At 53.0% G+C, this 23,348-nt stretch overlaps 6 protein-coding genes across 6 annotated transcripts; 2 read left to right on the plus strand and 4 right to left on the minus strand.

The window, feature by feature from the left end:
- Positions 1-2,406: 2,406 nt before the first annotated feature.
- On the plus strand, positions 2,407-6,266 carry CTAM01_04349 (ubiquitin carboxyl-terminal hydrolase; the record flags this gene model as incomplete). Its single annotated transcript, XM_060520379.1, has 8 exons — positions 2,407-2,533; positions 2,584-2,731; positions 2,794-3,253; positions 3,308-4,903; positions 4,955-5,554; positions 5,607-5,924; positions 5,976-6,105; positions 6,157-6,266. 8 exons carry the CDS (start codon positions 2,407-2,409, stop codon positions 6,264-6,266), a joined length of 3,489 nt encoding a protein of 1,162 aa, XP_060385024.1.
- A 771-nt stretch (positions 6,267-7,037) lies between these two features.
- On the plus strand, positions 7,038-7,752 carry CTAM01_04350 (Tim17/Tim22/Tim23 family protein; the record flags this gene model as incomplete). Its single annotated transcript, XM_060520380.1, has 3 exons — positions 7,038-7,139; positions 7,202-7,297; positions 7,396-7,752. 3 exons carry the CDS (start codon positions 7,038-7,040, stop codon positions 7,750-7,752), a joined length of 555 nt encoding a protein of 184 aa, XP_060385025.1.
- Positions 7,753-8,564: 812 nt separating this feature from the next.
- On the minus strand, positions 8,565-10,209 carry CTAM01_04351 (endo-beta-glucanase; the record flags this gene model as incomplete). The annotated part of the gene is made up of 3 exons (XM_060520381.1): positions 8,565-9,338; positions 9,413-9,513; positions 9,600-10,209. The coding sequence occupies 3 exons, from the start codon at positions 10,207-10,209 to the stop codon at positions 8,565-8,567; spliced, it is 1,485 nt and encodes a 494-aa protein (XP_060385026.1).
- Positions 10,210-14,044: 3,835 nt separating this feature from the next.
- On the minus strand, positions 14,045-15,829 carry CTAM01_04352 (SKIP/SNW domain-containing protein; the record flags this gene model as incomplete). The annotated part of the gene is made up of 2 exons (XM_060520382.1): positions 14,045-14,212; positions 14,270-15,829. 2 exons carry the CDS (start codon positions 15,827-15,829, stop codon positions 14,045-14,047), a joined length of 1,728 nt encoding a protein of 575 aa, XP_060385027.1.
- Positions 15,830-16,542: 713 nt separating this feature from the next.
- CTAM01_04353 (uncharacterized protein) lies at positions 16,543-18,397 on the minus strand (the record flags this gene model as incomplete). The annotated part of the gene is made up of 2 exons (XM_060520383.1): positions 16,543-18,271; positions 18,330-18,397. The coding sequence occupies 2 exons, from the start codon at positions 18,395-18,397 to the stop codon at positions 16,543-16,545; spliced, it is 1,797 nt and encodes a 598-aa protein (XP_060385028.1).
- A 1,701-nt stretch (positions 18,398-20,098) lies between these two features.
- On the minus strand, positions 20,099-22,146 carry CTAM01_04354 (FAD binding domain-containing protein; the record flags this gene model as incomplete). Its single annotated transcript, XM_060520384.1, has 2 exons — positions 20,099-21,990; positions 22,053-22,146. The coding sequence occupies 2 exons, from the start codon at positions 22,144-22,146 to the stop codon at positions 20,099-20,101; spliced, it is 1,986 nt and encodes a 661-aa protein (XP_060385029.1).
- Between the last annotated feature and the right edge of the window lie 1,202 nt (positions 22,147-23,348).

Here is a 23,348-nt window from a genome sequence, read left to right on the forward strand (position 1 = left end):
GTTCAAGGAAGGGCGACGGCATCTCAATGATTCATGGCCTAGCATTTCTTCACCTCGTCTTGACATGTGGAACTAGGTTCTTAGGCAACCCTGGCAAGACAAAAGGACCATATCAGAGAGCACAACGCAGGGCACGGATGTTCGAGCAGAGGGCTGAAAAGAGCACAACGTCCAACATCTATGAACCAAGCAAACTATGGAATGGAGAGCAATGTGTCCGGCAGTCATAGATGGCATGGAAAAGATGAGCCTTGCATGTGCAATGTACCCATGTTGTAGTGCTCATATATCCATGACATGGAAACTTTACTGCGGCCAGCCAGTATGAGTACCAGGCTCTTGGGATGCCCACATTTCGGATGAGTCGAGCGACCAGTCAGTGAGGAAGACAAGCGGCGCGAAAGCTTTCAATGCTTACTTCAGCCGAATCCAGTGCTTCAGACCGTCCGCATAAGTGAAGGCGAATCCCATTAGAAGTATGACAGGTTGGCTGATTGCTTGTAAGAGTTATCCGTGAAGGAACAGCCCGCTCAGAAGTTCGGGACCAGAGGTGTGTCATGCTCGGAGGAGGAACACTCGTTGTTTGTCAAAAACAGATTTGTTGTTTAGCGTCCGTTCTGTAGGTAGGTCCGGCAGAAATTGGCTGTATCCCCATGTGAGACTAGACGTATAGATCAAAGTTTCAGGCGATGAGATGGGGTTGCAAAACTAAGCTACATTGACACTGCTTGCTTACTGAATATGTCTGTGGAGGATCTGATGAGCCCTACGCGTTTACGTCAGCCATCCGTTAGTCCAGCTTTTGCTTGACCAAGTTAAACGTTTGAAGAAGTGGTGGCTGATATGCAAGGCTGAAATGACCTGAGTCGATCAGATGTTAAAAAGACAAACCCGCCGGCATCACTACAGCAGTATCAGGTCTCAGAAACACAGCTGGGAGGTGAAAGGAAACTGGAATTGGCAAGCTCTGTTGGCAGTCACAGAAACGTCATTGGATGTGTGGGGGCCTTCTACCCCAATCAGAGGGGTGAAGACCATCTGGGTAGGTGTAGCTTGTGCTAGCCAGACAGCGGCCTCATTGAGTGGCTGCATCAGAGCAGCAGGTGAAGTGCCTTACACGCAAGCTCACCTTTGCCCCCAGCTGGCCGGTAGAAAAGGTCCTATGCAGGCCTCAGGTACTTGCCACGGCACGATTTGACCCGGATCTGTTAAGACAACAGCAGCGCCTCAGTCAACAGTCCTAACATAAACTATGTACCCTTTCACTCCTCTGCCTGCTCCTGCTCCTCACAGCCGAGCACTCCATTAATAAGGTAATGCCTGACATTTAATACTTTTGGTCTCACGAGGGCCTTTCTGGGACTCTAATGCTGCACTGCGCCTCACCTTTCTCTCACTATTCCATTCTCTCCACCATGACAACCTAGAAAATTGAGTTGCCTGTCTTGATCATACTAGACACTGGTGTAAGGTCATCTCATTGCTTCTGTCTCATTCACTCAGAAAGAAAAAAAAAACGTTTCATAAAGGCGGATTTACTGTGACCCTCTACACCTTCTACCAGAGCTGTCTATACGTTGACTGAGGTGCCTTCCACTGCCTCTTGCCCAATTCCCACCTGCCCACTCTATTAGCGACAGCACCCGCCTGTACGTACCTGCCCTACAGTGCACCTCCTCCATTTGCCTTACCTCACCTCACCTCACCTTGCCGACCGACCTTGCACCTGTCTCTGAGGTAGGTTCCGCACCTGCTTGGACCAGCCCGCCGCCTCCACCTTCCTGGTCTTGTCTTTTGTTCATGCAAGATCTCTTCCTCACCAACATTTTGTCACGACTTGCTTCATCCTCCCAAGGCAACAATTGCTCGTTGTACCCGCCATTTCCTGGGTCAATAACGCAGCCTTCCGTCGACCCTTGTATCGCTTGTCGTCCTGTCGCCTACTTGCCTCTGCGGCACCCACTCCGTCATCGAAGCAGCCCTGGCGCAAATCGCCAGTCTGCTGCTTTTCCCTGACTGGCAACGGCATCGGCTCCTCTCGCACTTCCCGTCATCCCGCGGCACATAGACCATGGTGAGTGCACAAGACAAAGCGACTAATCCCTTGCACAATACCACTTCCTTTCTCGCACCTCTTCTTTGCTGAGCTTCGTCACCGCCACAACTTCCCATCCCCTCCATCGCCCCAGGCTTCAGCTTGGACTGCTTGGACTTCAAGCGACATTCGATACCCCGCCATCGGGCCAGCCAAGCTCTCTGCTGCTGCTGTATCTATTTCTACCCCTACCACGCCGCATCGCTTCCTAGCTACTCTCCTGCTACTGTATCAAATATTACTCCGTTTCTTTGACTGACCTGAGTCTACTACTCCAGAGCTACAACAACGATATCCACTCGCCGAACGAGATGGTGGTGGACACTGACGAGTACGTCGGCGGCACCGACTCAGAGAAGGAGCCTATTGCCATCATCGACCCTGACAACCTCGACAATGGGGCCGAACAGCTGCAGGACCTGCCTCTGGCAAATGACTGTAGGCACAACCAACCTATTTCAGACTGTACGCCGGCTAACTCAGTGTAGTCGATGCTATGAAGGATGTCATTTTCCCACACCTCCACGAAGAGCCCGAAGTGCTCGAAGATGTAGTCAACACATGGACTGTCGAAGCATGGCGATCAATGTCAAAGAAGGAACATGGTCCTGTATTCCAGGCTGGCGGCTTTCCTTGGTGCGCTACCTCCATCCCCTTGTGGTGCTCTCTCTCAATGCCCTCGCTTACACTCACATCAGGCGCATTCTTCTCTTCCCTCACGGCAACAACGTTGACCAGTGTTCCATTTACCTTGAGCATGGATTTGAGCCGACAAACATTCCCGAGAATTGGAGCTGCTGCGTGCAGTTCGCGCTCGTGTTATGGAACCCGAACGACCCGACTCTTTATACCCACCACACGGCGCACCATAGATTCACAAAGGAGGAGTCAGACTGGGGCTTCACTCGTTTCCTCGAGCTGCGAAAGATGTTCAACGTGCCCTGGGAGGGCGGCAGTCGACCACTTTGCGAGAACGAGACTGCCAACATCACAGCCTATCTCCGCCTTGTCAAAGACGAAACTGGTGTCCTTTGGCACAACTTCAACAACTACGATTCCAAGAAGGAAACAGGCTACGTTGGTCTCCGCAACCAAGGCGCCACTTGTTATCTGAACTCTCTTCTTCAGTCTTTGTACTTTACCAACGCTTTCCGAAAGGTCAACTCACAAAACCCTTTGGACGTTTACTGCGCCATTGCTGACTATCTGTAGGCCATCTACGAAATTCCAACAGACCACGAAGAGAGCATGGGCAACAGCGCATACACTCTGCAGCGTCTCTTTTACCAACTACAGACCTCTGAGCAGGCTGTCGGAACGAACGAGCTGACCAAGTCCTTTGGCTGGGAAACAAGACACATTTTTGAGCAGCAGGATGTTCAGGAGTTGTCGCGAAAGCTAATGGAGCGTATGGAAGAGAAGATGAAGGGCACTCCGGCCGAGCACGTTCTCCCGCAGATGTTCAGTGGTAAGATCAAGACGTACATCTCCTGCGTCAACGTCGACTACGAGTCCAGCCGGGTCGAGGACTTCTGGGACATCCAGCTCAACGTCAGCGGCAACAAGAACCTTTTGGACAGTTTCAAGGACTACGTCCAGGTTGAGAAGATGGACGGCGAGAACCAGTACTACGCCGGCGACGAGTTCAAGCTGCAGGATGCCAACAAGGGTGTCATTTTCCAGAGCTTCCCCAACGTCCTGCACTTGCAGCTGAAGCGATTCGAATACGACATTCAACGAGACACCATGATGAAGATCAACGATCGATACGAATTCCCCGAAACCTTCGACGCAGCGCCGTACCTCTCTGAGGATGCTGACAAATCAGAGTCGTGGACGTATCAGCTTCATGGCGTCCTCGTTCACAGCGGTGACCTGAACGCCGGCCACTACTATGCATTCCTCAAGCCTGAAAAGGATGGATGGTTCTACAAGTACGACGATGATAAGGTCACAAGAGCCACGATGCGTGAGGTGCTTGAGGAGAACTTTGGCGGAGAATACAAAACACATCCCGCCAACCACTTGCGAGCACCTCTCCAGAAGAAGGCCCCGGTCGTACGCCAGAACAGCGCATACATGTTGGTTTACATTCGCCAGTCGCGCCTGGATAACATTCTCTGCCCGGTTTCTAAGGATGACATCCCTCTCCATCTGCGCTCAAAGTTCGACGAAGAGACTGCTCTCAGAGAGGCGAAGCGTAAGGAGAAGGAGGAGCAGCACCTCTATATCGGCGTCAAGGTCATCACCGAGAAGACCTTCAAGAACCACGGAGGCACCGACTTGACATCGTTCGATGCGGACCAGGCCGATGGCGATGCGGCGCCACGCTCGTATCGCGTACTGAGAGCTTCGACAATGGAGGATCTGGTGGGTACTATCGCGGCAGACCTCGAGCAAGACCCTCGCAAGGTTCGCCTCTGGGTCATGGTTAATCGCCAGAACAAGACAATCCGTCCTGATCAGCCCATTATGGATCTGCGACCTACGGTTGAGGAGGCCTTCCAAAGGGCGGCTGCGCACCGAGATCAGTTCTTGAGAGTCTGGGCTGAAGTGGCAGAAGAGACAACACCAGAGGGCGAGGCAGTGTGGCCCACGTATCAAGGCCAGCTTAATGGGGTTGTCGTTAAGAATGACCTCATCCTGATCTTCCTCAAGCACTTCGACGTGGAGGCTCAATCTCTCTATGGCATCGGCCACGTCTACATCAGCAAGGAGAAGAAGGTAGAGGAACTGGTCCCAATCATCATGAAAAAGATGGGATGGGGCGAGAAGCTGCCAGGTGACGAGAAGATTTCCCTTTGGGAGGTAAGCTCTTGAATCTTAATGTGCATGCCGAGACCTTATTGACCATTTCAGGAAATCAAACCGACCATGATCGAAGCCCTGAAGGCCAAGCAATCTCTTAAGGCTGCGGAATTGCAGGATGGCGACATCATTTGCTTCCAAAAGACCACGGAACGCAAGGGCGACAGGAACATCCTTGAAAAGCGTCTGGGTCTGGGCGACAAGCAGGCAGCGGAAGAGCCTGCCAAGAAGGCCGACCGCTTCGACGACGCACGGGAGTACTACGACTTCCTTCACAACAAGAAGACTGTCAAGTTCCACGCGCACCCGACACGTTGCAATGCCGAGAGATTCCCTCCCTTTGAGTTGGTCCTGAATTCCAAGATCAGCTACGACATTCTTGCAGACCGCGTCGGCGAGAAGCTCGAAGTCGACCCTACACACATCCGCTTCTGGACCGTCAACTCAGCCACAGGCAACCCCAAGACGACTGTCAAGCGTGGCGTCAACCAGAGTCTGCAGCTCATCTTGAATCCCTCCGGATACAATCAACTCAGTTCAAGTCAACGAACCGATGCGTTCTACTTTGAGGTATTAGACATGAGCTTGGCTGAGCTGGACACCAAGAAGAGCATCAAGATCACTTGGCTGAGTGAGGGCATCACGAAGGAAGTGAGTCACAGTGGAGCACGCCGTACAGGAATGCCATGCTAACAATGCACAGGAGCAGTTCGATCTCCTCGTGGCCAAAAACGGTCACATTGAGGACCTGATTCAAGTCTTGATCCAGAAGGCCAGCATTCCTGACGAGACCGAAGGAGGTCGTATTCGCGTGTACGAGACCAGCAGCCACAAGTTTTACCGCGAACTCTCGCGCGATTACCCCGTCATTAGTATGAACGATTACACCAATGTTTTCGCCGAACGCGTACCCGAGGAAGAGATCAACGACGAAGAGGCGACCAACTTCATTCAAGTGTTCCATTTCCAGAATGAGCCTAGCAGGGTCCACGGTGTTCCTTTCAAGTTCATGCTCGTCGAGGTATGTGCCGCTCTGCAAACGACGCTTCGCACAATGCTAATGATATGCCAGGGTGAGCAATTCGTGGATACAAAGAAGCGGCTGGAGAAGCGGACTGGTATCAAGGGCAAGAGTTTCGAGAAGATCAAGTTCGCGGTGGTGAAGAGATCTCATTTCTCAAAGCCACAATACCTTAACGATGGTAAGAATTTACTGCAACCATGTCCTTTTTACAATGCTGACCGATGAGCAGATGACGAGTTGTGGAAGATTGCGACGAATGACGATGATTACCTCGGTCTCGACCACGTTGACCGAACACGAACGCTTAGAAACGGCGTTGGCGACCTCTTTTTGCGGTAATGCATGGTGGCTAATCTTCTACAGTCTTGGATGCCGAAGGAACGTGGTATCGAGAAGATTTAGAGTTTTTGTTCGATGCATCCAGGATCGATATCGGTACGCCGTGGTGATACCAGGGATGAGCGTGAGGTTTCGTGATTCAGGGTCTATAGCAGCAAGAAGGCTCGGTTTGGTTCATGCCTGTCTCCGCCCAAAGACGTTCGGATGGCATGCCAAGCGGATATCATAGCAGACCTCTGATTGACGGGCATGCTCTTCCGATAGAGAATAGGATTCTTGTAGCTCACTTTTCAAGAAAGGTGGAAAACATTGATAAGGCAAAATTGGCAACGAAGAGTAAACACGATGGTGACATTGACCCCCCGCCTTGGCAGTAATGGACGTATTAGTATCGCAGCCACACTGAAGCATAGATGCAAATCCGGAGAAGACCCGGCATCTGGCCCCACCCGAAGTCGGCAAGGCCCGCTCGGAGGGAGGGAGGGAGGTCGAACAAGAACGGTGGGGTCTGCACGTGCTCCACCGATAAGATAAGAGGTACCTGGCAAGCCCATGAGCAGCGTGAAATAAATTTGCCATCGGCGCATTCAGGGACGAGTGTCTGTCTACCCAGGGGCGGTCTTTGTTGGCAGAAATATTCAAGATCCATCAGCTCCGGCGCATTCATTTCCAACTCAACCTGCGCGTCGCGATCGCTTCTATCGGCACAATCCAACCGAGTCGCTCCCTACAAACGACCACAACCACACAACTAATTTCCTTTACCACACAATGGCTTTCCCCGGCGGCGGTGCGATGCCTCCCCAAGAGTCGCAAGGCGGATCCCCAGGCGCGGCGGCGTCTCTGGGCCCCCCGGATCCTGAGATGAAGGCTGTATGTTGAGAAAGGTATCTCTCTTGGAATGACTCTTATGCTAACGATGGACTTGCGCTCAGATGACCAACTTTATGGAGAACTGCTTTACGAAGAGTATCATGTCTGGTGTCATGGGTTTCGGTATGGGAGGATTATTTGGCATGTTCATGGCATCTGTACGTTTTCCTCCCCCCCCTTCTCCTCCCGCACTCTTTTTCTCCTCTCCGAACTAGAAAAGCGCATTCAGACTGACATCCCCCTTTCTTCTGCTCAGATGTCCTACGACACCCCCTTCCACACAGCAACGACGGCCGGCCAAACGACGGTGACGCCCATCGCGGACCTACCTCTGCGCCAGCAGCTGCGCGTGGGCTTCAAGGACATGGGCACGCGGTCGTACAGCATGGCCAAGAACTTTGGCAAAGTCGGCGCGCTGTTCGCGGGCATCGAGTGCGGTATCGAGGGTCTGCGGGCCAAGAACGATTTGGGCAACGGTGTCGCTGCGGGATGTCTGACGGGCGGGATCTTGGCCAAGAATGCTGGGCCGCAGGCTGCGTTGGGCGGGTGTGTTGCGTTTGCGGCGTTTAGTGCTGCTATTGATGCGTACATGAGGCAGCCGAGCGATGAGTAGGGGGGTTGTTTGTGGGGATGATGAGGGGGGCCTATTGCCTCTCCCGTCACTCTGGGGCGGGCGGAGAGGCCATGAGCTTTTGTTCCTGCTCTCCCTCCGTCTTGGGGCGACGATAGGTGACTATTTGTACATGTACCAACAAAAAGGCGGACGGGAGAAGCATTTTTGCATTGCACGGCGTTACGGGAACGGTTCAGTCATATTCTACTGGCCCTTTTTTGTTTTGGGAGGAGCCGGCTTAGAAGAGGGGGGAAAGGGGGAAACGATATAGATGCCAGAAACTCTCTCCACTTTGGATTTTTCAAGGGTTGGTGGTGTTGTTGTTGTACACCCGCCTACGCCAGCGGGACGACTCTGCTCAGATCTCTGTCGGATAGACTACATGTCGGAAGCAAGAATAGAATTGTAATATATTTGGCCTTGATTCGGCAATTCCGATATCCGAGTTGATGGATTGCACGATAGGTGCATTTTTGCTTCTTTCAATCTAAGCCTATCCTCCCCGTTCTTATCTGGTATTCTAGTAATACCGAGGCGTCCTACCCGGGAGGGAATCAAGCTCAACACCGTGTACTAGAAAAAGCTCGCTGGCTCTCACTGAAAAGGTCAAATAGTCGTAGAATCGGATCCCATGACGATCCTCGGCCACCTGGGGTTCCTGCCTTGGTGGCGACCTTGGTTCATGTCATCTCATGTAAGTCTTGTCTTTTTTTTTTTCTTCCCTCTTGTCCCGTATCCCTCATCTTTGTTCCCCTTTTATTTGCTCTCTTCCTGTTCTTCTTCATCATCACCTCATCAGCACCGTGCCGCACTCACGACGCGGTGTAAAAGTTAAAGGCCCCGAACTCCCAGTACGCCGTCTTGAAGGCGTCCGGGTTGTTGGCCTGGAAATCCGAGCAGCTGCTCCCGCCGCACCCGGAATCAGCATACTTTGCCTCGACGAGCGAGCCGCAGACGTCGATATTGATGATGAGCGACTGGTTCGAAAAGTGGGAGCTCATATCGCACGCCGTGTTGGGAAAATCGGCGAGCGCCTCGCCCCAGGTGCTGGGGTCGGGCGACGACGCGGCCGTGATGTCCGAGGGCACAGAGTCCCTCGCAAACTGCCACACGCGGATCCCCTCGTCGCGCCACTCCATGGCCATGTACCCGCCGCCGCCGGCGTTGAAGTCGGATCCGTACGTCGAGGCTTTGCCCTCGACGCCGCAACCCGCGTTGCCGTTTGTCGTGTTCTTGCAGTCCGACTGCAGCGTCGAACCCGTCTGCTTGCGCTTGACGCTCATCTCGCAACCGGACGTCGTGTGCAGCGTCATCTGGTTGCCGTCGGTGCCCTGGTTGATGGCCTCCATGACGTCGATCTCGCCGGCGTCGGGCCAGTTGTTGGGGTCCGAGAACCAGAGCGCCGGCCAGCTCGCGCAGCCGTAGGGTGTGTGCTTCACGTCGAAGATGAAGAGGCCCTTGTCGTACTGCGTCTTGGACTCGACGCGGACGGAGAAGCGGCCCGTCGAGGCGTCGGGCGATGAGGTGTTGCCGGTGGTGTGGTCTACCCTCAGCACGGCGGTGGAGGATGTGGCGTATGTGAGGTTCTTTATTTCACGAAGAAAAGTTGCATACTCAGCCGGTGGTTCCATATAAGTAGTGGGTGAAGATGTTTAAATACCCTGCTTGCAGCCTCATCGGCACCGACGTAGTGAACCATACCCCCAGTAGGATCGTAGGTATTGAAGTAGTTGAAGCCATCGAAGAAGTTCTCTCCAGAGTCTGTCATTATCAGATCGAGTGTTCATGGTCATTTATTCAGCCGGGGGCTCGTGCGACGGGCGAGGACCCTGAGCACGGTTCCGTACATGTGTCACTCAGCTTGTACGTCAGCTGGGAATAGTCGGGATAGCGGTTCTTGTTGTTTTGTGTGACGGTGACGGCAACGACAATGACAATGATGATGACGAGGGCACCGCCGACGCCGGCCCAGATCCGTTTCGTCCATCCCTTGGGATTCCACCACGCAGTCTGTTGTTGCCCGAGGCGCTCGTTTGAAAATCCGTAGTCGCCCATGATGCCGCCGTAGTAGTCAGAGTCGTTCATGGAATCGGGGTACGGAGAGAAGCCTCGGGGCCAGTCTGGGGTCTTTATCTCGTCCCGGAAAAGTGGGTGGACCAGGACCTTTGGTGGCACGACGAGTATCTCCGCAAAAGGTGTCTTGCTACGATTGATATTGGGCGATACGATATATGTGCCTGGCTGCGCCACGAAGACACCTGCAGGAGGATGTTGACCAGGCCATCTCGCGGCTGCTCTAGGCTTCGGGGCCGGGGTGGGGGTGGGAAGCAACGGCTCTAGGTCGAGGGCGACGGCTCTAGATTTGCGCTTTGGTCTGGGAAGGACGGGTTTCGGACCCTTCCAGTACTCAAACGGAGTGTAGCCGAGTGATGTGTTTGGTCCCAGATTTGGAACCATCTTTTCTTCAAGCTGATACGCTTCACGTAGTTCCACCCCCGATTTTTCAGAGAGTGACGACTACGCCTATCATACGTAGTATGTACGCGTACGCTGGTGGACCACAAAACCCGGTCCAATGGCGACTAGCGGATGAGAAGGAAAAAAGGGATAGAGACTTGAGAGGCAGCCCGGCTTGCTTTGGTCTGCAGGGGACTTCGGTGGCCGACTCTCTCTTGCGCGCATCAGGGATCTGGAAAGAAATGCGAGCGTCGGGCGTGAAATGTTCGTATTATTGCTGCTGTGCCAGGTTTCGGGCTTACTATGGCGTGGTAAATATGCCAAAAGTAGGTAGATGACTCAAGCGGTGACAAGAGAGGCCTTGCTCTTTTCTTCCCCTTGTTCTGTGGTAATGATAATAGTGGTATAGGCAAAGCGGCGCAGTCCTCTCAGAGGCTTGAAGTGAAATTATAATAAAATATTAAAAAGGAAGGTATTGGTAACCGCCAAGAGGCGTTGAATCTGCGATGGAGAAGAGATGAGAGAAGAGAGGTCTTACATGAAGCAATCGGAGGTGGGAAACCTGGAGAAATAAGCATCGATCGTGGTTCCTCACGGACAGACAACCTTTTTTCCGTCAAAGAGGCCACGACGACGCGGGGGGCGAGACATGATACACGGTGCCCAACAAGCAAGCAACTGCCAACTTTGCAATTGAGCTGTAGCTGTGCGTCCGAGGTATGGATGATCCCCTGGAGATCACATAAGTCAAGGGGCTGGTGGGTGTCAAGCATAAGGAAACGTGAGAACGACTGGCACCTCCGCGCGCCGGCGCCAAGCACGGGCTCGGATGTAAACTGGATGACGGTACCGAAGATGCTACCAAGGTGAAGTAGAGGGGGGGGGCCATCAGAAAGGCGCCTCATGGGGCTTCTGCGAGGAAGCAGGGACATCTGACTGCCGGCCTGTCAAGGCCGGGTCTTTGCGAGCGAATATGGGGGGCCCGGGGTGAGTGAGGCTGGGGAGGAGTTGTGGGCCGGCCCTGGAGCCAGACCCAAGGTGCATTGCGAGAAAAGTCAAGTCCTGTCAAAAGTCATGCTGTCTCTGCAAGCTTGCCGGTGCGTCTGGGGTGTCGTGTCTGGGAAGAAGCTTCTTTTTCATGCTTTAGAAGCAGATACAGCCCTCGGGGCATGAAAGAAGGGGTATGTGAGTGGAGGGGGGCCATGGACGGTACCAAGTGGGCGCCTACAGCGTTACCGTTGCAGGGTTCAAGGGAAAGAAGACAAGAAACATAAATGGGATGGAGAAGCTCTGCTGGCTCATGGCTCTGGGCTTTGAACGCGAGGCAGTGCCAGGGTTCCTCGGCCTGCGTCGTTATGATAGGGACAGACGACTCACGAGTGAGATACTTAGATTGGGCATTACCCAGCGTCAATGTGCGAGGCAGGGCTTGCCCCTCAGCCCGAAAGGAGGACCGGATGCCAGGTTTTGTTGCAGCCTCGAGATGAAGAGCGAGCGAGTGCGAGTGCGTTCCCAACTGTCAGTGACCTGCCTCGGCTCCCAGACAGCATCTCATTATTATCTTTGCTGCGCGGGCGATGATAACAGACGACGGTGTCAAAGAGGCAAAATGAATCCGAAGTCTTGGCTATTGTTGTCGCCGCCGCACGAGATGGTAGGAATGTAAAAGAGACGGGGTTGAAGTCGATGTCGGATGAAGCAGCCGGCAAGATCGACGCTTCATAGCGCCTCATAGCGGATGCACGTCGACGGTGTCCGATGTGACATGCATTGGACTGGCAGTGACTGGAACTGGGTAGGAAGGACAAGGAAAACCATTTGGAGGAAGTATGGAAGTTGGAAAAACAAGCTTGGCTTCTGGAGTCAGGGGTGAGCAGGGCACGGCTTAGAGGCCGAACCCCCAAGCACTAAAGGGCTTGGCGACAGGAGCCAAGTTGGACCGTCCGTGAAGCCCTAAACTCTGAGTCTGGAAGTCAATGAAATGGGACCCGCGCAGCTTGTCGTATGCATTGCCTTTTCTCAGCCAAAAGGCCCGAAGAACTATGTCAAGTGTGCGGTCTTGTCTTCTCTCCCTGCTTGCTCCCCGATCATTGATCCGATGTCGTTTGTCTTTCTCTGAATCATGGAATTACTTTCGCAAGACCCTGGTTTACGGGTGATGGGAATCAAGCTTGATTATCAGCCCTCGTCTCATGCCGACGCTTTGATCTCAGAGGGTTTCCTTCACAGAACTTGAACGAGAGCGACTATCAGAAAGATATCTAGCGTCGGGAACTAGAAATGAAATGTAACGAGGGAATGAGCAAGAATAGACGGAACGGCTGCCAGGTTTGCAATGTCTCACAGCCAGTCCGCGGACCTGACATGACTGGGAGCCGCATTGAAAGATCGACTGCTGATGTGCGGCGAACCATTTCGTGATTGATCTGCGCCTGGGGATCCGCCAGCTCGAATTCGGATCAGGTTCGGCTTGCCGCTCCTGCAATGGGCCCCAGCCCAACTCGTGGAACGAGATCGGGAGAACTGATCAGCATATTTGACATCCGCGTACCTGTCCATCGGGGAGCAGTTGGAGGTGTTTGAGTGAACATTTGAACTGGGTCGCATATGGCCCGGAAAGCCCAACATGCGTGATGCGAACATAAGCCTAAATACCTATAGCATGTAAGATCAAACTCTGGTAGCCTTCCCGCTGGCGGTTGGCATAGATTTAAGCTTACAACAGCTCTTGCCTCTTTCTCTCATTCCATCCTCTGCTACTGCTTTCTCCTCTGTCTCTCGTCTCACGATGCCTCAAACAAAACACCAACTCTCCTCACTTCATACTTCACAGTAACCCACCTTTTTGCTACACTCCGCAACTGCCCAGCAACCCTTCCAAACAGTAAACTCTTATCTTCTTAAGAACGCATGAACAGTCATATTCCTAAAAGCCGGTTGGTTCACAGCCAAGGCATTGGCAAAGTCTCCGACTCGGAGCTTAAACCACGAGAGCAAGAAAACGCAACTGTTTCAACAAGAAAACCTGTCAACCAAAGCTTCTGGTCTACCACCTTACATACCAAGTTTACCAAGGGGACAATACAGACTTTAATTATAGGCCCGGAACGTCCAATGCTCCAGCCACCACCCACGTTTCCCACATCACTGCCTGATCTTCGTCTCAACTATTTGTTTTCCCCCCTAGCTCGCCTGATGTCTTGGATCTTGGTTCAACTCCCGGGCCACATTTGCAAACCACCAATGACACCCCACGACGTGCCCCTCGCCGGCCATGACTGTCACTCCCGCCGACACCCAACTCTGACAAGTTTTACCGACTTCAATGCCTGCCTGTCAACCCAGCAAGTAGCCAGCCTAGTAGTTTGCTTTAGAGGTGCCAAAACAAATGGTTCCGTCCGTCTTTCGTCCGGTTCTCGGCCTTGTCTTGGAAGAGAGAAGTATGAGTTTGCCGCAACCAGTCCGAAGATAAAAGTCCGCATGAATTCGCCGTCCCTGAAACAGCCAGCGTCGCTACACCAGCTCATCCAGTCGGCTTCAAGCCAAAAAGTCAAGAGAATTTCCGCCCTAAAACACACAAAAGAGGGCCCACGAAGTCTACGCAATCATCCAATATTTCTTCACCACGTCTCTTGGGCTCAAATCGATTTTGTGCATGTACTGCACTTCTGCATTATGCCTTGCAATTTTGCATTTTGCGAGGCTGTTTCCGATGCCCCGAATAAGGGCGCCCATCTCGATGCCAGTCCAAAAAACGTCCCCTACTTTGTCGTACAATGAAGCCAAGAAGCTTTTTTGGTTGGCTATATGGAAACAATAAGAAAACCGGCCTGGTTTAATCATCATCCTCGTCTACTCGCGCCCGCTTCGGCTGCCGAGAATCATCGTCCTGAAGACCGTAACCCCTCTTTGACGAAGAGTTTTGCTCCACCTCGGACAGGAACTTGTCCACGTTGAAGGGGTCCCCGGCATCCTTTTCAAACTGCACTGGTCCCTCTCTCGCCTGTGGAAAATGTTTGTTAGCACTGCCCTTTGCTCTCGTTCGAAATGGTGTACTAACCTCGACATCTTCTGTGCCCTTGAACGTCCCCCTACCCAAAGCCTCGCCGAACCGACTGGTCTTTTGGATCTTGGCCATTTCCTTATCACCTGCTGCCTCGTCGTCCTCATCGTCCATGTTGGCTCGCGGGTTATAAATGCTGCCAATGGCCTCTTGAGCGGCGAAAAGCGGCTTGTCGTAGTGGTTGTCCTCGTTGAAGCCGCTGTCGAAGCCGCTGGATTGGTTGAAAAGTCTCGAGTCATACATGGTTTCTTTGGACTGGGTAGGTTTGGCAAGACCAAGAGCAATCTTTTCCGAAATGTCGCGGTTTTGCTCTCTTGCCATGACCTGCACTCTCCTCTCGGCACCCATACGTGACTGCCGAAGCTTCCTCTCCTCCTCACGCATGCGCTCCTTTCGTGCCTTTTCTCTCTCCCGGATCTCAGAGTCCTCCGAACCGTCTGAGTCTTCCGAGTCTGAGCCGCTGTAGCTGCGTGACCGTGACCGTGATCGTGAGTCCCGTCTGCCCCCGCCGGCCCGTTCTTCGCGAGCCTTCTGGGCCAGCATTCTGAGGTTCTCCTCCTTTTGCGCCTTCTCCTTCTCTGCCAGACGCTGTTGCATGGCTGCACGCTGTCGGACTTCCTCGCGGGCGTGCCTGTCTGCGACGTACAGCGCTTCGGAAAATTGAGCAAACTTGTCGTTGATCGCCACGTCCTGGAGTCCGCGTCCATCGGCCGCTAATCTCTTGTCCAAGGGGACGGTGAAACCCTTCGGGTTCTTCCAGTTGGAGACCGGCGGGGGAATGCGCCAATCCTCCTGGTCCTTTGCCGTCAGCTTTCGTGGCGGCGATCTCAGAACGGGAGGTGGCGGGCTCGGTGGTCCACGGGGAATCTTCTTGTGCTTGAACTTGGGAGGCTCCATCGGGTCCCTTTGCCGCTCTACAATCTTCATGATGCGATCCTGCTTGGTCGAGTTGTCACCCATCTGATTTGCCGGCGTGTATCGCACAAATGTCGGATCGTTTCGCTTTCCGACACTGAGCGTCTTTGGCTTCTGGGCGGCTACGGCACCGCTGACCAGCGCTGCCAGTGCATTCTTCGTCTTTTCCGCCGTCGCTTCCACTTCTTCTTGACTCGGTCGGCTCAGGTCGATTTCGCCCGCGTCGGCGCGCTGGCGGAGGGGAATCAGATCCTTGAATGAGGTATGAACGATTCGGTTTTCGGCGTGGCCCTGACGCGCAATGGCCCCGTAGTCGAGCTTGCCCTCGCCGTCGACCTGGATGGCGAGCGCGTTGCTGGTCGTCGCGCCCTTCTTTCCCATGTCGAGCGGGTATTGAGCGATCGGTATCTCGGGGAACGCGCCACCGTCGCCAAAGTCTTCGGGTCCTCGCGGTCGCCATCCTGCTCGCTGTTGGTATGGTGGAGGGCCCGATCGCTTCAGCACGATTTGCGTCTCGTCCAGCTGGCCGGCACCAACGATACGGGGGCCGCGTTGCAGAGCGCGTGAGGGAGCTTCCTCATCTTCTCCAGTGTACTTGGGTTTCGGGAGGGCCGAGGCCAGTGATGCTGCGATCGAGGCCATGATGATCGGCTGCCTTCGTGAAGCTGTGTTTGGATAGAAATCAGAGAGATGTCACCTTGAAATTCGCAAGGCAGGTTATGCGCCTGCTCCGTTGTGGACTAGCGTGATAATTAAGCGGGTCTGGTGGTCAGTACGTACCTTCACGTGGCTCGCTCCCGTCAGCCTCCCGTTAGCTTTCATCACAACCACTCATCTCCGCTGACAAGTCGAGGAGTTGTGAGTGACACGTCTCTAGGCAAATCTAGTTCTGGAAGAGAGACGAGAGGCACCGGATCGCCGCAAAGAGAAAGGTTTAAGCATACACCTACGCGCGGCTTCCTGGTTCCCAATGTCGCTAGTTCCATCTTCACCGTCTGCTGGCTCTTGGGCGCTTCACCATTGACCATCATATGTTACATGTAATATATTTAGCTGACCAAAGCCGGAATTACAGCACACTGTATGTGGCAGGACATTAAATCGGTGGCTAAGAATACAATGTTGCATAGTCGACCAAGTCCATTAGATCGGGTGAATTGGTCCCTTAAAAATAAAGACGGTGGTCTTAACTCCTACAGTGATACCTAAATACATTGCGCCCTCAGAATATGATGTGCATAGGAAATTTAGTATTAGTCAGAATAGAGCGATATAGGACACTCAACTCCCGGTTATCAGGCTGAATCTGATCATGTCGATTTCAAAGCCAACATAACATTGCGACTCTCCACTCTTTAGATCTTGCCAGACAGAGAAGCACGATAGGTTATGATGCCGTCGTGATCTTGGTACGTCTCTAATTCGACCCTGAAAGTGGCGTGGTAATATGTAACCATGCGATCGCCACGTTGCTCATAAGTTATCTTCCTGGTGACGAAATCTACCTCCGTAGCCTGAAATTGAGGGTTTGTGCAAATGCTCAGAAGTGCCTTCTCAAATGCCTCTTCTTGCGAACTACCCCAGTCGAGATCGTCTTTGACAAGGTCCGGGAAGTTATCCGGGAGGACGTTTCTGATCGTTAGTTGCTTGTCACTGCCCACCAACCGATCAGGACCGTAAAGTACGGCGAAGGGCTGTTGACGCGAACTGGCCCATCCCAACGCAAGAGTCAGAGCAAAGTCTTCTTTAAAGTTCCTTTTGGTATCGCGGATTAGGAAATTGAGCCTGACAGCATAAGATTTATCAGGGATGCCGGAGATGAAAGGTGAGTGGAACTCGTCCCACTGATTTTCCGGATGCGACTCAAGCTTTGAAAGCTTCAGGGGTGTCTGAAGGTCTATGTTGACATGAAATGACCTATGCCTCTGTCTAGAGGCTGTGGCATCTTCCTGGAAGCTTACATCCTTTTGGACGTGAATTGCGAAAAAGTTGGGAGCCCTAGATAGGTTCCAGGACGGCTTGTACGTCAACGACCAAGGTTCGCTTCGAACGAAGCCTTCTAGTGTGCGTGTGAGAATGATGCAGACGGGAGTGTCGTGCATTCTAAACCCCAAATACATGACAAACGCCCCGTGTGTATGCTTGTACAACTTTGTCTCAAATCGGACACCTTTGTTGGTGAGAGTGAACTCGCTGTGTGAGTCCTGTCTCGTGCCGGACCTTTGCATTGTTGAACAGGAGCTAAACTCGCTTGGCGACCTCGCAAAGATGCCTCTGGACATCTGAGATCCCACAGAACCCTGGGGATGGCCCTTCCATGCGAACAGGGACAGATCGTTCGTCTCTCGAGATATCTCCTCCTGAAGGCGACGGAAGGCCTCGGATCCTTCGCCATATATCATTGGCATATTGATATCGAAAATGCCGAGAAGAGAGTAGGCACGGTCTTCGACACGTTTCGTTTTGCGAGATGCTGCCCATGACATCTTTACTGCTGTTGGAGTCTGTCGTAAGTTTGAGGAAGACTCTAGAACTGAGCGGCGTATGCCGGTAATTTCTTCCAGCTTATCAAGGCAATCGGCTTTCCGAGAGAACTGCTCCCATTGGGAATCGAAGAATTCTACCTCGCTCGGAGCAATGAGCTCTTGTAAAGTCCATCCTCGAGTGAACCATCGACAGGCAGCGAATGTCTTTTGGGTGTGGGGAAAGACGGACGTCGTTTCTACCTTTTCGACTTCCCTCTCAGACGCTGGTAAGTCCGACAGGAAGACAAAGCAGACGGCGGACTCCTTGTACCACGAGAACATGGAATTGATAGCCTCGCTGAGTTCTGCACTGCTCGACTTGTCGATACAGCAAGTGTCCACCCACGCATAGTGAAGGCCTCGTTGGCGCGCAAGCTCACAGGTCTTCTGAATCTTGGAGAACCCGGACTTATGTCTCGCGCCACTTCGCTCGATGTTGTGGAAGTCTTGAAAGGTCACCTCATCGTCTGCCCAGGTATGCGACAGGATGGCATACTTGATCGACGAAGGCTCCGAGACCTCTTCCAACACCAAATTGTCAGTGTTCACAAGCCATATGCTTTCAGATGTTGTTCTTGTGCTGTCCTTTGGGTTTTGAATTGCAAATAACAGCTTACTGTACGCGGTTTCGAAACTGGACAGTGAGAGTGGAGGGAGCAGCGTCAGTCGGGCGACATTGGTGCATCTGAAGGTGGCAAGCTACACATACAGTAAGCTTGTGGTTTGACCGAAAAAAGGCTGATAACTGAGGGCTTCAACTGTCAGTTGTCAGCCTAGTATATATGCCCAATTGAGGGGACGACCAGCATCGCTTGGCAGATGCCTGATTCGCCATACTGCGCCTCATTCCTTGCAATGCCCTCTTCTGATTTCCCACCTCTCGCTCGTTCTCTTAATAGCAGAACATCTTTTCTTAATATGCTCTGCAAAACCCCAAGATACACTACAAATGGTGTCTCTATTACTTATGCAACTTAGAAGACCAGATGATCCTTACCTCAACACGTCAAACCAGCGTCATCTCGGCAACACTCACCTTTACGGCATAAACAACCGACGCAATAGAAAAGCTTTTCTTCCACCACTGCAGGAATACTCGTTCATTAATAGTCCTATTTTTGGAATCTTGATCTCTTTCTTCTACAATGGGCATTCGATTTTATCCACTTCGTGGCCTAAGTAATGCGTCAGAAACCGCGGGGAATGACACCTCCAAAGTCAAATAACCGTCAGTCTCCTCTCCCGTAGCATTTCTATAAATCTTTTGCTATTCTGCACACTATATCTCATATTTAATCTACATACTCACACTGATATCTTCAGTAACTTCGTACTACGAAGAAAAGGCTGAAGATCCAAGAACAAGCTTCCTTTCTGCTCCTACACTGCTCTTACACCGCTGTAAGAGCTTTGGCACTTTCGTTCTTATTGGAATATGAGGTCATAAAAGAGGTAACTTGAAGGCGGTAAGGGCCGTTTGCAATGACCTTTTCGTACCTACTTTAACTCCAAGAATCCATGGGCCTCGGTCACTCTTTCCTCCTTCCATATACATAACTACGCCAGTGACAGATTATTGAGCTCGAACCGACCGAGAGACCTTTCCCTTCTGGCGTGTATACCAACAATGCCAGCAATTTTTGTCTCAGTCATGAGTAACTCAGCACTCGACTGCCGTTTTCATGGACATGAGGAACAAGATGAACCTCACCATAAGAATCGCAAGGGCTCTACCTCATTCAGATTGCCTTTCTCGTGACCCATTCTCTCGTCAGTTTTGGCTGGATCGTTGATAGGCTGATGGACTTATAATATGGAGGTTTGCGGTGTTGTTTCTATACTATTTCTAAACTAATTGTCATTCTATCCTAGACGAAGAGCCGCAGGTCTAGTTATCCGTGGGAGCTATGTGACTTGTGCATATATCACACTATTGTCAATTTGGCTATTTGTATTTTTCCTGAAATGCCTCGACGAATAAATACACTGAGACTAAGAGTTTGATCTCTCAGAACTGGCAAAGTCACCGGCAATAAATGAAGACAGGTTTCTCACCCAATGCAGCCCGGACAAGACTTAACCCTAGCGATCCGCGTTGCGTCTGCCTTGCGACGAGAATTGCGAGGAATGAAACATAGTCACTTTCGTCGGAGTAAGACATGCTTATGGGACTAGATCAAAAGTCAGGTTCGAATAGGTAAGTAAGAACGTAAAGTTCGCCATTCTAATGCGTCATGAGATCATTTCACGATCCGCGATCTAAGGTCTAAGCAGCTAATCGAGCCAGCCACTCTTATATACAGCGGCAATATATACATCGAAGTTCGAACACCGCCTAAGACATCCCTAACGGCTTGATTACACAACACTCTAAGATAGATATACACTACTGCTTGCGGCACAACTTGCTGTTCTGCGAAGGCAAGTTGCCCATAATCATCTCCGACATCTCCCAGCTCTCGGAACCGACGCCGTTCTGCGCGTAAAACACATCGTTGGGGTCATACTTCTTCTTAAGCTCGAGGGCTTTTGCGTACTTTGTACCCCAAAAAGCCTGGGTGAAGTCGGGCTCGATGTAGTCCGACTCGGACATGTACGCGCCCGCGCCGGGGGAGACGTCGCGCCAGCGCTGCATCCAGTCGAACGTGAGCTTGTCGCTGGCCGTCTTGATGACGGTCTCGTTGGCGGTCGGGTCCCAGAGGGCGGCGGTGATGCAGTGCATGACGGCCTCGCGCCACGCCGGGTTGACGGCGTTATCCGGGTACCCCGTCTTGGGCGCCGCCATCATGTTGAAGGCCACGATGTAGCCGCCCTCCTCGGAAACGGACTTGATGGCCTCAAAGGTGGCGTTGAGCTTGGTCTCGTCTTCCCAGTTGGCTCGGGGGAAGAGACGGCTGGCTTGGCGGATGGCGTTGGATCCCCAAGGCTCCAGCGGGAACGAGTTTTGCCAGGCCGAGTAGAAGTTGTCGTACTCGGTGTAAACGGGCTCGACGACGAGGCCCATCGCGGCCCAATTGGCAAAGAGGGGAGCCGCGAGAGCAGCGAGCTCGGTCTTTGTCATGTTGGGTGCCCACCAAGGGCCCATATCGAAGGCGAAGGAGGTGCCGAGGTTCTGGATGCGGAAGTATCCGTAGTTGGCGTTGTCGACAGCGTACTCGACAAAGCCGTCAAAGTAGAAGCGCAGCGCGGTCCAGAACTGGTCGGTGGTCAAGTTGTCACCGCTGGAGAAGGCAAAGGTCATGGTAGTGATGTTCATCTTGGGCTGTGCCTTGACGACGGCAGAGGTGACAACGCCGTACGTGGAGCCGCCACCACCGCGGATGGCCCAGAATAGGTCAGAGTTCTGGAACTCGCTGGCTGTCACGAAGCGGCCGTCAGCAGTGACGACTTCGAAGGAGAGGACATTGTCCGCCGCCATGCCGTACAGACCGGACATGGGGCTGTGCCCGCCGCCCTGGACGTAACCGCCCATGACACCCACAGTCTGTCCCTCTCCGCCGACAGCGGTAACACCGTACTTGTTGGCAGCCTCGTAGATCTCGTACGCCTGGACGCCGGCGCTGAGCTTGAAAGCAGGACCGCTGTATGAGTCCTGCTGGTAGCTCTCGTAAAAGTCAATGTTCTTGAACTTGTGTGTCCAGATGGATAGGGCACCGTAGCCGGTAGACTTTGCGCCAAAGTCATGACCAGTGTTCTTGACGACGAGGCGGAGGTTGAGGTTGCGTGCAAAGTTGACGGCCAGCTGGACGTGGGCAACGGTGGTGGCCTCGACAACGTAGGAAGGCAGGCCGCCGACCTTGCAGTTGGTCTCGCCGACATTGATGGTAGGGGGCATGCAGTTGAGGCCCTCAAAGAGGACGGCGTTAATGGCCGTGGGGTCCTCGGTGTGGTAGTATGATCCGTTGACCCAGTTGGCGGTCAAGAAGTCGCACTTTGCCTGATCATAGTTGCCGAAATCATCGTAGCAGACAGAGGCCTCCGGGATGGTTTTGGTGAGAGCACCTCCCAGAAGGAGGTTGAAGATGTCCCAGACAAGGCCGATCGGGTACAGGAGGTCTCCGGGATAGGTCTTGCATCGGCCAAAGAGCGATCTCTTTTTGACCGAAGATCCATCCTCGAAGCCAAACAGGGAGATGTTAGACAGCTGGAGCGCTGTGAGGTTGGCAAGGACGGCATCGGTGAGCTGAAGCTTTTCCCCTTCAGAAAGGCCGGCAGAGGTGCTGGCGATGGAGACGTCAGCAACCTCAGCGGCCGGGGCAACAGTCGAGGCGTCGGCGGCTAGGACATACAAGTCAGTTACCTCAGTCTTTGAAGGGTTGAATAGACGGTAGAATACTCACCAACTTCTTGACCGTCGACGACGATAGTCTGGGCCGCAGCCAAGTGGCTGACAGATAGCAGAGCCGCCGTCAAGAGGGAACGCATCGAAGACATGGTTACCACGTGGGGTCAGACGCGAGTGCTGCCGATGGACGGATGGGGAGCAGTAAGAGACAATTAACAGAGATGGGACGAAGTGCTTCAAATATAAGACCTCGCAGATCTAATTCGCGGTTCTTCCAACGACAACAGCGGGGTGAACGCGTGGAGACCGAGATGAGCAAATGGAACGTTGGACCGTTGGATAATGGGAACAGACGGTAGAGAGGCCGAAGCGGTGCGATACCCGTTTGCAAAGGACGAGAACCAACATGTGCTATGCCACCTAGAAGGGAATCGAACGATGGTCGACGAGGTATAATAGCGGGCAGGAGTGGGCTCGATGGCAATAGTGTTGCTGTACGTCTGGGAGGCATTACCTTATTGCGTATTGATGTAGGTCAAAGCATCCACGGTCCACGGCCGAGAGGCAATGTTTGCAAGGGCTATTCTACACTATCCGTACGGAGAGAACCCATGCCTTTCTCAGGAGGCCATAAGAGAGGGGGCGTGAAGGGGGCAAAGGGACAAGAACGAGGAAGAGCCCAATATTGACGGCCGAGACTTCTCTCCGGAGCAACTGATAGCGGCGGATGCGTGGCAATCATCCTTCGCCCGGGGTTCCAGAATTGGTCAAATGTGCTCGTTGATAGCAGGCATTAAAGTGAATCCTACCAGAGACGAGACCCCGTCCGAGGGAGATGAACAATGCTAACCTCCTCGTGGGAGATGATGGGTTAGGGGCAATCCTGGAGGCGAGGTTGCCATGCTCGGAGCCGTTGCCAAAGAGTCTCATGGACTTTGGAGTTAGCACAACACAGAAAGTCACTCACATACCCATAGAGTACTCAGTAGTCACAGGAGAGAGAGAAGAGGACCTGGCCGGTCCAACAGACCTGCAGCTTCATCTCCACTTGGACTCGGCACCGGCAAGGGTCCGGTGCGGACTGCGCGTCCGTTGAGTGGCTGGACGTTGCACATCGGAGCCTGGATCTTGGCAACCTTGGCCGAGATGGTGGCCCCCCGCAACTCTTTCACCCTCAGGGATTGTGGCCCCGGCCCTTGCATGTACAGTTGCCAACTCGGCCCTTGGTCTTGCAAGTTGCTACGAGCCGGCGCAAGGTGGCCGGCCGGTCGGTAGGTTCGCCGTCCTACGGCATGCCAGTGCGCATCAACGGTCAACGGAGCAAGAGTCTAGCTTGGGAAATCCGCTCGGA

Source organism: Colletotrichum tamarilloi (genome assembly GCF_030869305.1).
Source record: "Colletotrichum tamarilloi strain Tom-12 chromosome Unknown Scaffold_10.1, whole genome shotgun sequence".
Taxonomy (NCBI): domain Eukaryota; kingdom Fungi; phylum Ascomycota; class Sordariomycetes; order Glomerellales; family Glomerellaceae; genus Colletotrichum; species Colletotrichum tamarilloi.